Source organism: Geotrypetes seraphini, chromosome 15, assembly GCF_902459505.1.
Source record: "Geotrypetes seraphini chromosome 15, aGeoSer1.1, whole genome shotgun sequence".
Classification (NCBI taxonomy): Eukaryota; Metazoa; Chordata; class Amphibia; order Gymnophiona; family Dermophiidae; genus Geotrypetes; species Geotrypetes seraphini.
Window position 1 is genome coordinate 1391294 of NC_047098.1, and position 14410 is coordinate 1405703.

Here is a 14410-nt window from a genome sequence, read left to right on the forward strand (position 1 = left end):
GTCCTCAAACGGAGGACATGGGGGAAATCCAGACATCTGGTAACCCTAGGCACTTGGGGTAGACCATGGGACGCCACAGGGTCCCACCACTTTTAGGCAGTTATTGTCAATGATTCAGCTGCTTCAAAAGATCACCACTTTTTCCTGCTTTCTTTGGGACAACTGCTTTGGACACCTGATGCAATCTCTCAGGCCTTTTTAGAGGACGGTCAGGGCTCCCGGACGGACTTTCCAAACCCAGTGTTTCTCCGGGTTTTGGAAAGCCCGTACAAGCTACATCTGCAGGGCATCACACCATCTGCACATGCTCCAGGCCCTCCAGACTCAGTCTGAGATCCTCACGAAGAGAGGAAGCTTTCTGGGGACAGGACTAGAGGCAGAACGGGTAACCCTACTCTCGCATGAGAAAAGACTAAAGAGGTTAGGGCGCTTCCGCTTAGAAAAGAGATGGCTGAGAGGAGATATGATTGACTGGTGTAGAACAGGATCGATGTTTACTGCATCAAGATTTTCAAAGGCTAGGGGCCACTCCATGATGTTACAGAGGAATACTTTTAAAACCAATAGGAGGAAATATTTTTTCACTCAGAATAGTTAAGGTCTGGAACGCTTTGCCAGAGGTTGTGGTAAGAGCGGATAGCGTAACTAGTTTTAAGAAGGGTTTGGACAATTTCCTGGAGAAAAAGTCCAAAGTCATATGGGGGAAGCCACTGCTACATTTGGGTTTTTGCCAGGTACTTGTGACTTCAATTGGCCTCTGTGAAGATGGGATACTGAGCTGGATGGACCATGGGTTTGACCAGTAGGCTATTCTTATGTTTTTAACATGATTCATGTAACAGCAAGTTTGTGGTATATTGTTTCTTGCCTCTGCAACATGTTCTATGTCAGCAAGACTGAAAGGGAGTTCAGAGTGAGACTTAACGAACACAGATCCAACATTAAGAAAGAACATGTGGAAGCGCTACTCGTGGAACATTGCTTGAATTTGGGTCATCATTTTGATCTAAAATGCTTTGTTATTGGCACGCAATGCTTACCAAGAAGAGGAGGCGATCGCAGCAAATTGCTTTTGCGCAAAGAACAGCGATGGATTCATAGATTACACTCCCTTCAGCCTGCTGGTTTCAACCAGGTGAAGTTGTCCCAGTGTGCAGGCAATGTAGGTATTTGGGTGTGGTGTTTGATTCCACTTTGTCCTTCAAGGCCCATATTAAGGCAGCGATATCTGGCGTGTTCTTTAAGTTGCAGAGGTTAAGTGCTTATCTCTCAAATGATCATTTTCAGTCATCACATTGATGATATCTCTACTTGACTATTGTAATTCCATTTACTTATGGTTGCCTAAATGTGTCTTGTGTGCATTGCAGTTGGTACAAAACACTTCTGCATGCTTTATTGTTCATGCTTCAAAATTCAATCATATCATACTAATACTCTGAGTGCTTCATTGGCTGCCTGTTGGTATGTGAGTCAAATTCAAGGTTGTGTGTGTGGTTTTCAAGGTGTTGCAGTACAATTGTCTGGCAAGTGTCAGCTCTTTTTCAGTGGCATTGACCTCATGATTTACAGTTGTCAGATAGTTAATTGTGGATGTGTTAGGAGCTGTTTTGTGATTTGATACTCCTTAATCCAGCTTCATCTTTGAAACCTATTGGCTCACTTGTGCTGGTACTGAAATGTTAAGAGGCAGACCTTTGGTCTGTCCCAATATGGCAGTAATGTGATAGGTATGTTAGTTGACTTATTTTTATTTATTAACCTTTAACGAGAAAAAAAAAGACCGTTTTAGTGAACTAAACAGGGCATTGAGTAGCTTTTGGAAGCCACTTCCTCTTTCCTCAGGTCAGGACAGTAGACTTCTGTGATGGTATATTGTCCTTAAGAGCCTGCTTATCCCAGGAACAAACAGTGGAAATTACCCCCCCCCCCCCCCAGTCCCCAAAATCCTCCATTACAGCCCTAAAACCATAAGCTGAAATGCTCTTCATTTCAATCTTGCCCATTTGATGTAGTAACTGCAAGCAATAAAGTGCATTACTCAGGTGTCATTTATGGAAGCTGCTGCTGTAGTGTAGACAATCCCAAAATGCATTGTAAAATCAAAGTAAGTATTCATGTTTAATACCGTCTCACTAAACAGATCAAGACAGTTTCTAAAATTAGTAGCAGTGGCGTAGCACACCCTACCTTCCCTTGTAGCTCTTTAAATCTTCACCAGCACACGCAACTTCTCCAGCCTGCTGCTTGCATCAGTGTTGGTTTTCCTTCTGATGTCAGTTCCTGGCCCTGCGACGAGGAAGCAATTTCAGAGGGGAGCCAGACTGGTGCAAGCAGCAGACCAGAACAGTTGCTCATGCTGGCAAAGATTTAAAGAGAAACGTTGGGACAGGAGGGCAGAGGGGTGTCGGTGCCCAGGGCAGTCCACCTCCCTTACTATGCCATTGATTAGTAGTACATGTAAGCTTGAAATCTTTGGCCCTCGGAGCTTTCTCATTCACACCGTAGCCCTTTACATAAAAAAGGTCAGAAACCACAGGAGGGGGTTGCAGGCCTTCAGGGGTGGTGGCACAGGCCTTCAGTGGGGGGGATTGGCCCTAGTATAGAAGTACACAGAGGGAGGGAGGTTCAAAGAGATGTGCATATGCCAGATTTGGGGGGGGGGAAGAAATAATGGGTCTAAAAACAGAAGAGAGAGATGAACAATGGGATTTAGGGAGAGAAGTTGTTGGACACACGGGATAGTGTGGAAGGGAGGATAGAGATATTGGATAGGAGGGTAGTTGGGTGGTGGGGAAGGAGGGAGAGATGCTGGATGAAAGGGTAGTTGAGAAAAGGTGGATCTGTGGATGGAGATGGAAAAAAAGGAAAGATGCCAGACCTCTGGGGGAGGCAAGGGAAATGGAAGGGGAGGACAGAGATAGAACATAGATGGTTAGAATGGAGAAAGAATAAAGGAGAAGACCCTGGCAAGCAAGTTATCAGAAGACAACCAGAGCCTGGGACCAACAAGATTTGAACAATGACCAGACCAACAAAAGGTAGAAAAAATAATTTTATTTTCTGTTTTGTGATTATAGTACGTCAGATTTGAAATTTGTATCCTGCTAGAGCTGGTGTTAGACCGCAAACGTGAGCTAGGATTTAACAGAGAGAGAGGAAAAGTCTTTTTTTGTTTGTTTACACCAGTGCCAGTGTGGTTAAGAGAAGGCAAAGGGGGTGAAGAGGCTCCCCTTCAGACTCACCGAACTCTGGAACAACCTTACCTCCCCTCTTCGGAACCTGAGCGCTATCCAACCCTTCCGTAAACATCTGAAAACCTGGCTATTCTCAAAAATCTAACACTCCCTCCTCATTTAACATCCTAGCCCTCTAACTTCCTTCTTTCCTCCGATCTTCATCTAGCCCTTCCTTGGAATTCCTTTCTCATTTCAATTCCTGTAAACTGTGCCAAGCTCCACGACTATGGAGATGGTGCGGTATATAAACCTAAGGTTTAGTTTAGTTTATAAAATAAAACCATCAGGATGTTTGAAAAACAAACACCCAATTGGGCAGGAAAATCGAATTTAAAAAAAATCGATTCAATAGGCTGAATTGAAACTTTTTTTCCTGAATCGGGCAACACTACCCATTACACTCTCACATCACCAAAGATATCATTCACACACATCCAACACACAGATGAGCTCAGGAATTACTCAATACCTCTTCTCTCATCCAGCAGTAGGGAAGAGGGCTGGGGTTGCAATTCTAATAAATAGGAAATGTTTAGCTAATTTCCAATTAGTTTCTGCAGATCCTTTAGGAAGGTGGGTACATATTAAAATGATAATGGGAAATACTGCCCTGAACTTATTCAATATATATGCTCCGAATTCGAATCAAGTGGAGTTTTTAAAAAATATTCAACAGTTGCTACTACCACTGGCTACTACTAATTTAGTGGTGGCTGGGGATTTCAATGCTGTAATGGATCCACTTATTGATAAAAGACCGAGTAGAATTATTAAGTCATTAGGGTTAGAAAATTTAATACAGTCATGTGATTTAGTTGATATATGGCGTATTCTTCATTTTAATGATCGAGAATTTTCATTTTGTTCACAGGTCTATAATTCGTTTTCGAGAATTGATTATATTTTTGTTTCTAACAATATAGTTCAAAAGGTGAAGAAAGCAGTTATAGATCCTATAATTTTATCTGATCATGATGGTGTGTGGATTGAATTGCAATTTGATGATCAAGATTATCCTAAACCAATATGGAGATTTGATAATGGTTTGCTTGCTGATGTAAAATTTGTAGAAGATTTGAAGTAAAAAATGAGTGAATTCTTTCAGATCAATACTGCTGATGATATTAGTATTGAGACGTTGTGGGATGCTTTTAAGGCAACTGTAAGGGGGAATATTATTTCGTATTCAGCATACATCAAAAAACAACTTAAAAAACAATTTATTGATTTGGAAAAAGAAATTAAAATATTGGAGAATAAATTAATTAATAAATGGGAACAATATACTTTACAAAAATTATTAAAAGCGAAAGCCAAATATAATGAGATTGCTTTCCAATTTGTTAGGAAAGATTTGTTTTCTCAGCAAGTTAAATTTTATGGAAACTCAAACAAAGCAGGAAAACTATTAGCTAATTTTCTTAAAGCAAAAAAAGGAAAACCAAAATTATTGCAATTAAGGATATGCAGGGAGGTTCACACACTACAAGTGATCATATTTTGAAACAGTTTCTTTCTTTTTATAAGGATTTGTATTCTTCTGAATCTTATGAAAATAAAGAACAGGATGGGTTGGAGTTTTTAAATTTTATTAATGGACCGAAGGTTCCTGATCATATAAAAAGAAGTTTAGAAGATCCTATATCTTTGAAAGAATTAGAAATAGCATTGAAATCTCTTAGAGTTGGATCCGCTCCAGGTGGGGATGGATATACTGTTGAATTTTATAAATCATTTCAAAGTACTCTTTTACCTTATCTATTAAATTTATATCAATATCAACTGACTAAAGGTTGTATTAAAGGTACTATGGCTGATTCTTTAATTATTGTTTTGCCAAAACCAAACAGAGATTCAACTTTGGTTTCAAACTACAGGCCTATATCGTTAATAAATGTGGATGGAAAACTTATAGCAAAAGTATTGGCTCTAAGATTGGCTAAAGCTCTTCCTTTTATTATTGATACTCACCAAACAGGATTCATTGCTAAGAGACATTCTTCAAATAATACTAGATTAGCTTTCCATTCTCTAAATTTAACAAAAAGTATGAAGGATCCCACTTTTCTGATATCTTTGGATGCAGAGAAAGCTTTTGATAGAGTTGAATGGTCTTTTATGTATCAGGCTTTAGAATGGTTTGATATAGGTTCTGGTTTTATTCGAATGATTCAGACATTGTATAACTCTCCTGGTGCAAGGTTATATATTAATAATAGTATGTCAGATAGATTCAACTTGTTAAGGGGAGTTAGACAAGGTTGTCCTTTATCTCCTTTGCTTTTTGATGTTGTCCTGGAACCTTTGTTAATAGCCATCAATCAGGCAAAGGGGATACGAGGTATTCCTTATTCGAATTGGGAATTTAAACTCTGCTTATGTAGATGATATTCTGATTTATTTGAGAGAACCAGAAATTACCATTCCATGTTTACTTGAATTAATAGAAATGATTGGAAAGTTTTCTGGTTATAAGATTAATTGGAGTAAGTCAGAAATTCTCCCGCTTAATGTTCACTGTACCAAAGGTTTATTTGATCATTTCTCATTTATATGGAAAGAAGAGGGTTTAAAATACTTAGGTATTACCATTAAAAACACAATAGAAGAAACAGTGAAGGAGAATGAAAAACTTTTATTAAAGAAGATAACAGAGATGTGTGAGCAATGGAATCCTTTACATCTTTCTTGGTGGGGAAGAGTTCAAATGATCAAAATGATGATGTTGCCTGTGGTTTGTTATCAAATGAGTATGATACCAATTTTTTTTCAGGGGTCATTTTACAAAAGGTTAAATAGTATTCTTACTAAATTTGTTTGGTTGGGTAAAAGACCTAGAATTGCTTTAGTATCTCTACAAAAAACAATTATAGAGGAAGGGGTAAATTTTCCAAATTTTTATAGGTACCATCAAGCCTATATTTTAAGACAGGGTATGTATTGGATCCTCCCAGATCTCATGGAAAATGTACCAGATTGGTTGTATTTGGAATGGCGGCTCCTGTTTCCCTTACATTTATCTCATCTTATTAGTATAAATTTGCCCAGGAAATATAAAAATAATAGAATTTTGTTGGATACTTGGAAAACCCTACGTTATGTTAGTAATTTATCACCAGACCCAATTTCAAAGTCTTTAAATCAATCAATTTGGGTAAACTCCAAGATCAAAATTGGCAGGTTTAAAATCATTTGGAAGCATTGGATTATTGCAGGTATACGGACTTTAAATGATGTGATTACAAATGGATCATTGCTTAGTTTTTCACAATTACAACATAAATTTGGTTTTAATAAGTCATAAAGTTTTAAATGGTTGCAGTTGAAGCAGGCCATCCAGGAAGGGTTCCCTGAATGGAAAGTTCTTAATTCTCAGTATAGTTTGGAATTCCTGTGCTTTCAGGCGAATTTCTTGGGTCACCAAGCCGCACAGTGGTATAAATTGTTATATGTATATTTAAATAAAAAACAAAGAACTGGTCTTAGGGACATTTGGAGCATTGAGCTTGGGCATCAAATTTCTGCCTCTCAATGGCCACGTTTTTGGTCTTGGAGAATAAAAACTACAAGGGCAGCATCTATGAGACAGACTTGGGGTTTTTTTGTTGCATAGAGCTTTATGGACCCCAGTTAGTTTACAGAAGTTAAATAGTTCCAGATCTAATAGATGCTGGCTTTGTGGTTTAGAAGTTGGGACATTGGATCATTTGATATTTTTCTGTCCCTATATAAATGCCTTTTGGAAGTTAATTTGGCCCCAAATTAATTCACTGTTAGAAAATCATGTTGCCCTTTCATATGACACTATATTTTTTGGTACTTCAATGAGATTTAAAAGCCAAATTTCAGCTAATAATAATAATAAACTTTTATTAATTTTAAAGGAGTTGCCATTCAGCAGATTACAGGGAATTGGAAAGATTATACTAAATTAAATTATACTTTTTGGTGGAATTCAGTGTGCCATATTTATAAGATGGAAAGGGTATTTGCTCTGCAACAAGGTAATTATAATAATTTTAAAAAGATTTGGGGGCCATTGGCGATTTATTCTAATGATCAGACACCTTAAACACCAAAATATTGAATAAGATAAGGGGTGGGATTCTGAAGGATAATAATTGTTAATTGTTATTTATTGGTATATGGATGGGAGGGGTGTGCTTCTTATATAATTATTTATTTGGAGTAAAACAAATAAGAATGTCAAGTGATGAATTAAGGTATTTCTGAATGATTGTTGTACATTTGTTGTAATTTTTTGAAAATGAATATAGATTTATAAAAAGAAAAGAAAATAGGATAACTTTAATAAAAGGAGGAAAAAAAAAATACCTCTTCTCTCTGAAAATATTTTATTTCCAGAATTTTACCAAATTGTATTTACCTTTCCTCTTTTACTATAAAAACTGTAGTTCAACCTTTAACCTCAAGGCTCATGTTTATGTGTCTTGTTTGGAATTTATTGGCTGTATTATTGAATTTTAGATTGTAAGCTGCCCAGAATTGCCAATGGTACGGAATAGTAAGATCTTAATAAACTTAGAAGCCCAGCACTGGAACAGCAGTAGTCTGGGTCTAGCAACTCTCTTCAGGCCTGTCTGATATCTGAAGGGACAGTAGCTCAGGCAGGGCTTATCCAGCAGGCCTCAGGATCAGGAACCACCAAAATGAATTCCTCCATTAGAGAGTCTGCCAGGAACCACCAACATGGGGCTCCTCTTAAGAGTATGATGGCCAGAAACCAGCAGCATGGCTCTTAGAGAATGATTGCCAGGAACCACAAGCCCTCTTGGGAATTCATTTTTTATAGCCTTTTGGACTCAGTTCCTATCTGGGAAGATGTTTTCCATGCCTCCAGTTCCAACCTCAACATCTTCAGAAATATCCCCTAGACCAGGGGTTCAGCAACCCACGGCTCTCTCACCATGTGGCTGTGGCTCTTCTCTTGCTTCAACAGGTTAGGCAGTGATTCCTACAGCTGCCTGCTAACCTGGAAGCCTCTCCTTTGCCGCATCCTGCCCTCTGTCAGAACTTCCTGTTTCTGCCTAGGTGAGACATGACAGAGGAGAGGCTTCTGGGTTAGTGGCAAGCAGCTGTAGGAATTGCCACCGCCCTGCTAAAGTAAGAAAGAGAATTATACTTATGAGTGAGGTTGGGGAGAAAAATATGTTGCAGGAGAGATCAGAATGGTAAGAGGAAGAAATGGACATAAGAGTGGAGAGGAAGGAGAGATGGTGCATGGGGAGAGGGAGAAATGGACATGAAACAACTCTGTACGGAAATACAGTAGTGTCAAAAGTCTCGATTGCTTTTCTTTATTTTCTATAAGTACTTGAAGTTTTGTTTTGCTTATTTAAAATTCAAAACGTATAATAAAATCATACCATAGAATGACAAATCCCTAACACTTCCAAACATCCTATATTTAAGGCACTTGCTACAACAGCTATGCTGTTATGACCATTGTCTTACACATTTCTTTATTCAACTTTAAACCTAAACACATCCAACTCAGGAAGGCCCCCCGCCTCCTTTAGCAGATGAGCTAATTGGAGTCTTAGGCCACATCCAGTGCATCCCATGATGCATCAGGAAGGAGGCCTGCCTATGGGAGGGGCCTGAGGCATCTGGCCCAATCAGGGCCTTAGGCCCTTCCCCAGTGCATTCCAGGATGCATCGGGAAGGAGAAGGCCCACCATTTTGAAGAAATGGGCCTGCTGAAGGGAGTAGGCAGTCCTCTGGCCAGCCTTACTTCAGAATGGTACAGGGGGTGTCAAGGTAGGCTTAGGGGTGTTGGGGGATTGAAGGGGCTGGTGGCAAGGAGTGGGTATCCCTCCTGCTGATTTTAGGAATGCTTGTTGGGAGGGGGAGGTCCTCTGCTGCTTGCTCAGCTGATTGCAGCAGGGGTATTTTCTTCTGATCAGCTAGGTAGTCCTGCTGGCTCAGCTGATTGGAGATACAGCTGTGGCTATATTTAACTTTTGAAATGTAGGCCAGCATTTTGCTGGCCTACATTTCAGGCGTCTGTTGCAGCTCTAGGGTTGGCCTTGGGCAAGCTTAGGTGTCCCTACCTGTCTCCCTAGACCTGCGACAAATGCCTAGAGTGTAGGCGTCCTGCCTTGGGGAGTTTTTTTCTAAAAGCGTGCGTCCCGATTGGCTGCCAGATGTTGGTAGGATGCCTACTGCTGCCTACAATCAAGATGCCCGTTTGTAGAATCAGCCCCAAAAGCAGGACATGTTACAAAATTCTCAAATTGGTACAAAGAATGCACAGTATTTAATATTTGGTATGTGTCAAATTATGGAAACCCAAAGCAAAACAGGGTATGTTATGAGTGGAACAGAACTTTAAGTTCTGAATTGCCCCAGATGGTTAAAACTTAAGTTGCACCAATTGTGATAATTAAAATACTAAGCAGCAAAGAGGTATTTAAAGAATTTTATTAATGTAACCAGATATATACCACAACCTCTTAAGCTTTATAACAATTTCACGGAGATGGCTTTAGTACTCCATTTAAATGAAAGAGCCAGTCAGGTTTACAGCAGGATGAATTGATCCTATAGCTAATGCAAACCCACATTAAGAGCTTCCACAGTACCTTGTCTTTCTCCTTTGACAAGAACTGAAAAATGTGTTACAATCCAGAGCTATTTGTTACAGCACAGCTCAGTACACATCCCGGTCCACAACCAACAAAACTTGCCTAAAAACAGACAGTAAATTACACTTTGTGGATGTTTTACAGGAATTAATTGATGCTCTGTGACCTTAAAGCCGATGCCAATTCATTCCTAGACAGCTTTCCTCCACCTGAGACCATATGATACAACGAGCTGCTTAAAGATTTTTTTTTTTTAAATCAGTAGTCTCTTGAAATAATGGCTCAGAATAATAGCAATAGAAAATATGGCATCACATGTATTAAAAAAAAAAAAAAAAAAGGTCAGCAATATGGCACAATATGAAAAGCAAAGGTTAAATGAAAAGGGTTAACTCCTTGGCATAATAATTCACTTAAATGTAGTACAATTTCTATTGCATCTGCCCTGAATACAGCAAATGTTATCCCCATCCCTGTCATGCTGTTAAACTAATAGCATTGATCCAAATACCTCTAAACACAGGTTATCGCTTGGACACAGTCCAACTGTTCAATACGGGATTCTTTTGTGCAAAGGTACATTTTCTGATCTTCCTGATGCCAATTTCACTTAGTTTATGCCAAGTCACCCAGTTATAGAAATGAAAGCTGGTTTACAACTTGGTAAACATTTTCACATTTGAAAATCAAAATAAAGCTAAGACTGAGTTCCTAATGTTTGACTAAGCAAAAGGTGAAAATAGTTCTTTCCACTTAGCTAAGTCATAATGAGAAAAAACATATTCACAAGTCTTTGGATCTTTTAGAAAACATGCAAACAACCCAGACAGCATCAACTTCTGTTCCTATACAAACCACATTATTGATAAATATTTATACTAACAAGCAAGAAAAAGTTAGTCCTTTAAACCACCTTTAAAAAACAAAGTATGGAGAAAGCCCACCTGATTGTTATAAAATAAATCCGTGTCAATGTGACACTGTCTTAAGACTCCAAATCAAGTCTATACACAAGTCTATAAAAGACAGCAGGTGATGGTCTAATCGCTATGGAAGTGCCTGAACAAATGGAATCAGCTAAACCAGCAGCATCATTACATTTATAAAGTGTCTCATAACAAAACCAGATTGCTGGCAGCCGCCAGATGAGGCCTCAATCACAGATTCTCCTGAAACCCTAAATATTCACTGGAGGTGAGGAGGGGCCTAGTGGTAGAGCTGCTGCTGCCTCGGCACCCTGAGGTTGTGGGATCAAATCTCAGTGCTGCTCCTTGTGACCCTGGGCAAGTACCTGCATATGTAAACCACAGAAAGGCAGGATACAAGTCCCATTCTCTGGGTTGTTTTTGGAGGAAGGGAATGAAAAAGATCAGTTCTGATTAACCTGGTTTGTTCTGTGGTTTATATAGTGCTGAAGTTCTAGACAGAGCAATAGGTAAAAGGAGGCATTAGGTGCAGCAGAAGAAACTGAACCTTGCAGAGTCCTACTCTAACTTTACTGCATCATAGGCCAAATAAAGGGAAAAGGGTCATGGATTTAATATACCACCTGTGGTACAACCAAAGCAGGTTAATTATTAAATGCAGGTACTTCCTCCGTCCCTTTTTGGACTCAGGGCAACGAATGCCCAGGATCACAATTATCCATGTTTGGCTCATATGATCATTTAGTGCATTAGAGCAGTTAGCTGCATTCTCTAATGCTGGTACAAAAATCTGAAGGTGTCATTAATACCTTCATCTCTTTCTTTTTTTGGCTACTCTGCTTGGTTGTAAGATCTGGGTTCAAAGCCACAATGAGAGTCCACTGAATTCCTTTGTCTGTCCTAAGAGCAGAGCAAGGGCATTAGGCAAGCTTACAGTTTTCTCCCCCCCTTCCCACTTATCTTTCAGGCTCTTAGTACCCCCCTTACAAGACTATTTCATTGACCTCAGTCCAGCCCTTCACAGAATGACCCTGTAAAAGCAGTCAACTCAAATAATCCATTTTGGCCGCAGCTGCTCTTAGGATTGCCTGGTTAGCCTACTTTGGATCGGAGTATAAGCAGCTATCCAAGTGACTTTACAATCTTGTTTTCATGAGATACCTAATGGAGGGTAAAGAGACTTGCTCAAAGTCCCAAGGAGCACTGGAAGCAGAAGCAACTGAACCCAGGTTTCCCAGGTTCCTGTCCTCCTGCTCAGACCACCAACAGCTGTTCTACTAATGGCTAGGTTTAAACACAAAATAGGTTTACTGTTCTCTGCTCTCCACTACTGACAAAGTGCTAAGGGGATTACATAAACGGAACATTAGTATTTACTTATTAGCAGCTATGGGAGCAGAACCTCCACCATTTAAAAACTTGTAATGTACATCTCCATCATTTTTCAGATATGCAAGAATGATTGCTTATGAATTCTGAAACTACCTATGTTTGAAGTCTCGGTCATTTGAGGTAAGACTATGTGCAAGAAAGGGAAGGTAGGTTGGTTTGTTAGGCATTGGAGACAATGAAAGGAGTCTCATTCTATATAAAAAGCTAGCCTTACTCCTGCACAAAGTTGACTTCACATCTATTTAAAGCAGCGTTATTTTTTTAAAAAGTCAGTTAAAGTCATCATTACTCTTTCAGCATATAGGTTTCAAGTTTTCAAACTTTCCTCTGCTGCCTGTAGAGGTAATGAGCAAATGCAAAAGTAGGCAGAAGACTTTGAAAAGGGGGTGTCAAAGAAAAAAAGGGGCACTCTTAATTCAAGGATGAGAAAGCAGCTGGTGTCTAGCTAATCTCACTCGTAAAACTTTTCCTCAAACACAGAGAACAAGAAAAAGAGCTTAACATCTTTCCACCTTTGCCCCAAACTGCTATATGAGCACATTTTCTCTTTTCTTATCCTAAATTCCCTACAAAAGTCATGATACAAAAACATACACAAGATGTGTCAATTTTCAGGGTCCTAAAGCAGAACATCTCAGCATTTGTGTAATGAACTGATCTCCCCAGTGCCAGCACCATGCAAAGCTGTTTCCTGTGGCTTTTCCATTAAAAAAAAGGTTAAATAACGCATCCAAAGTTCAGCATAGGGAAAAGGCACATTTTAAACAATTTTTACACCCATCAACATTTTCTACATGAATAGTAGTTTGCAGCACCAATTCCAGGGTGAGATTTTGGGGAAAGGTTCACTGGACCCTGTGTTAGAATTGTACAAGTCCTAGTTTTTGCTCCTATCTTCTTTCCAGAACAAGATGGCTATCAGCTGATAGAGCCTTCCGTCTCACTGTCCTTTTCAGACTCGTCCTGAATGTCATCTGTGTTCCCAGAGTCGCTGCTTGCTACTGAACTGGTTGATGGAGAATTCCTGTGGGGGAAAAAAACGCAAGGTTCAAACCTACAGAAATTAAGCAAGCCTGTGTAGAGAAATGGTTAATATGACATGCTTGTGAACACCACCCACTTCATAAGTTAAGCAAAAAGTGACTAAGAAGAACTGGTTAGGACACCCATCAGGATATATAGTTATGGGGTTAAATATAACGATTAAAAAGTGAGCTACTGTAATGAACTGGAAATTAATTTTGGAATGTGAAGGCTACAGAAATATGGATATTAGGTTACTAAAGCACCGCACATGGTAAGTGTCATAAGGCCCATGTTCTTATAGGCTGCAAGGCACTTAACATGTGCTAAACTTTAAGAAACCAGACCCTACTGATGTATTTATTATCTGCATTAGACAGCTATTGCTCTCCCAAGTGCTTTCCAGAACAACTTCCTAAAATTCAGGAATGTCAAGTCAACTGACCACCCGGGCTGTTCATCGTTCAGCCATGAAATTAAATCAATGTTAAGATGTCAAGAAAATACAGCACTGAATTTATACCACAGGAGCTTGTAGAGAATTTTACTTACCTGTAGCAGATGTTCTCCATGGACAGCAAGATACAAGTCGTTATAGCATGGGCAATGTCAGAGCCCACACAAGAAAGCTTTGCCAACGTGGAAAGTACTAGAAGCTGAGTCGCTTTACTGCACTTTTAGGACAGTATATAATGGTTTGTTGTATTTTTTACTGGATTTGTGTGTTATTTATTGTAAACCACTTAGTTGTACATAAGAACATAAGAACATAAGAAGTTGCCTCCACTGGGTCAGACCGAGGTCCATCTTGCCCAGCGGTCCGCTCCCGCGGTGGCCCATCAGGTCCGTGACCTGTGAAGTGGTTTCTGCCTATTTCTATAAACTACTTCTAGTTTCTACCTATTTCTATAAACTACCTCTAGTTATATCTGTACCCCTCTATCTCCTTATCCTCCAGGAACCTATCCAAACCCTCCTTGAACCCCTGTACAGAGTTCTGGCCTATCACATTCTCTGGAAGCGCGTTCCATGTGTCCACCACCCTCTGGGTAAAAAAGAACTTCCTAGCATTTGTTTTAAACCTGTCCCCTTTCAGTTTCTCTGAGTGACCCCTAGTGCTTGTGGCTCCCCACAGTTTGAAAAATCTGTCCTTATTCACTTTCTCTATGCCCTTAAGGATTTTGAAGGTTTCTATCATGTCCCCTCTGAGTCTCCTCTTCTC

The 14410-nt window shown here is 39.5% G+C and overlaps 1 protein-coding gene across 2 annotated transcripts in view; it reads right to left on the reverse strand.

Moving 5' to 3' along the window:
• Positions 1-9666: 9666 nt before the first annotated feature.
• IFFO2 (intermediate filament family orphan 2) overlaps positions 9667-14410 on the reverse strand; it is a 49625-nt gene continuing 44881 nt past the window's right edge. For both annotated transcript variants that reach the window (XM_033921939.1, XM_033921938.1), the window contains exon 9: positions 9667-13189. In XM_033921939.1, coding sequence (XP_033777830.1) covers positions 13084-13189 — 106 coding nt within the window. In that variant the 3' untranslated portion in view covers positions 9667-13083. The remainder of the gene's footprint in view (positions 13190-14410) is intronic.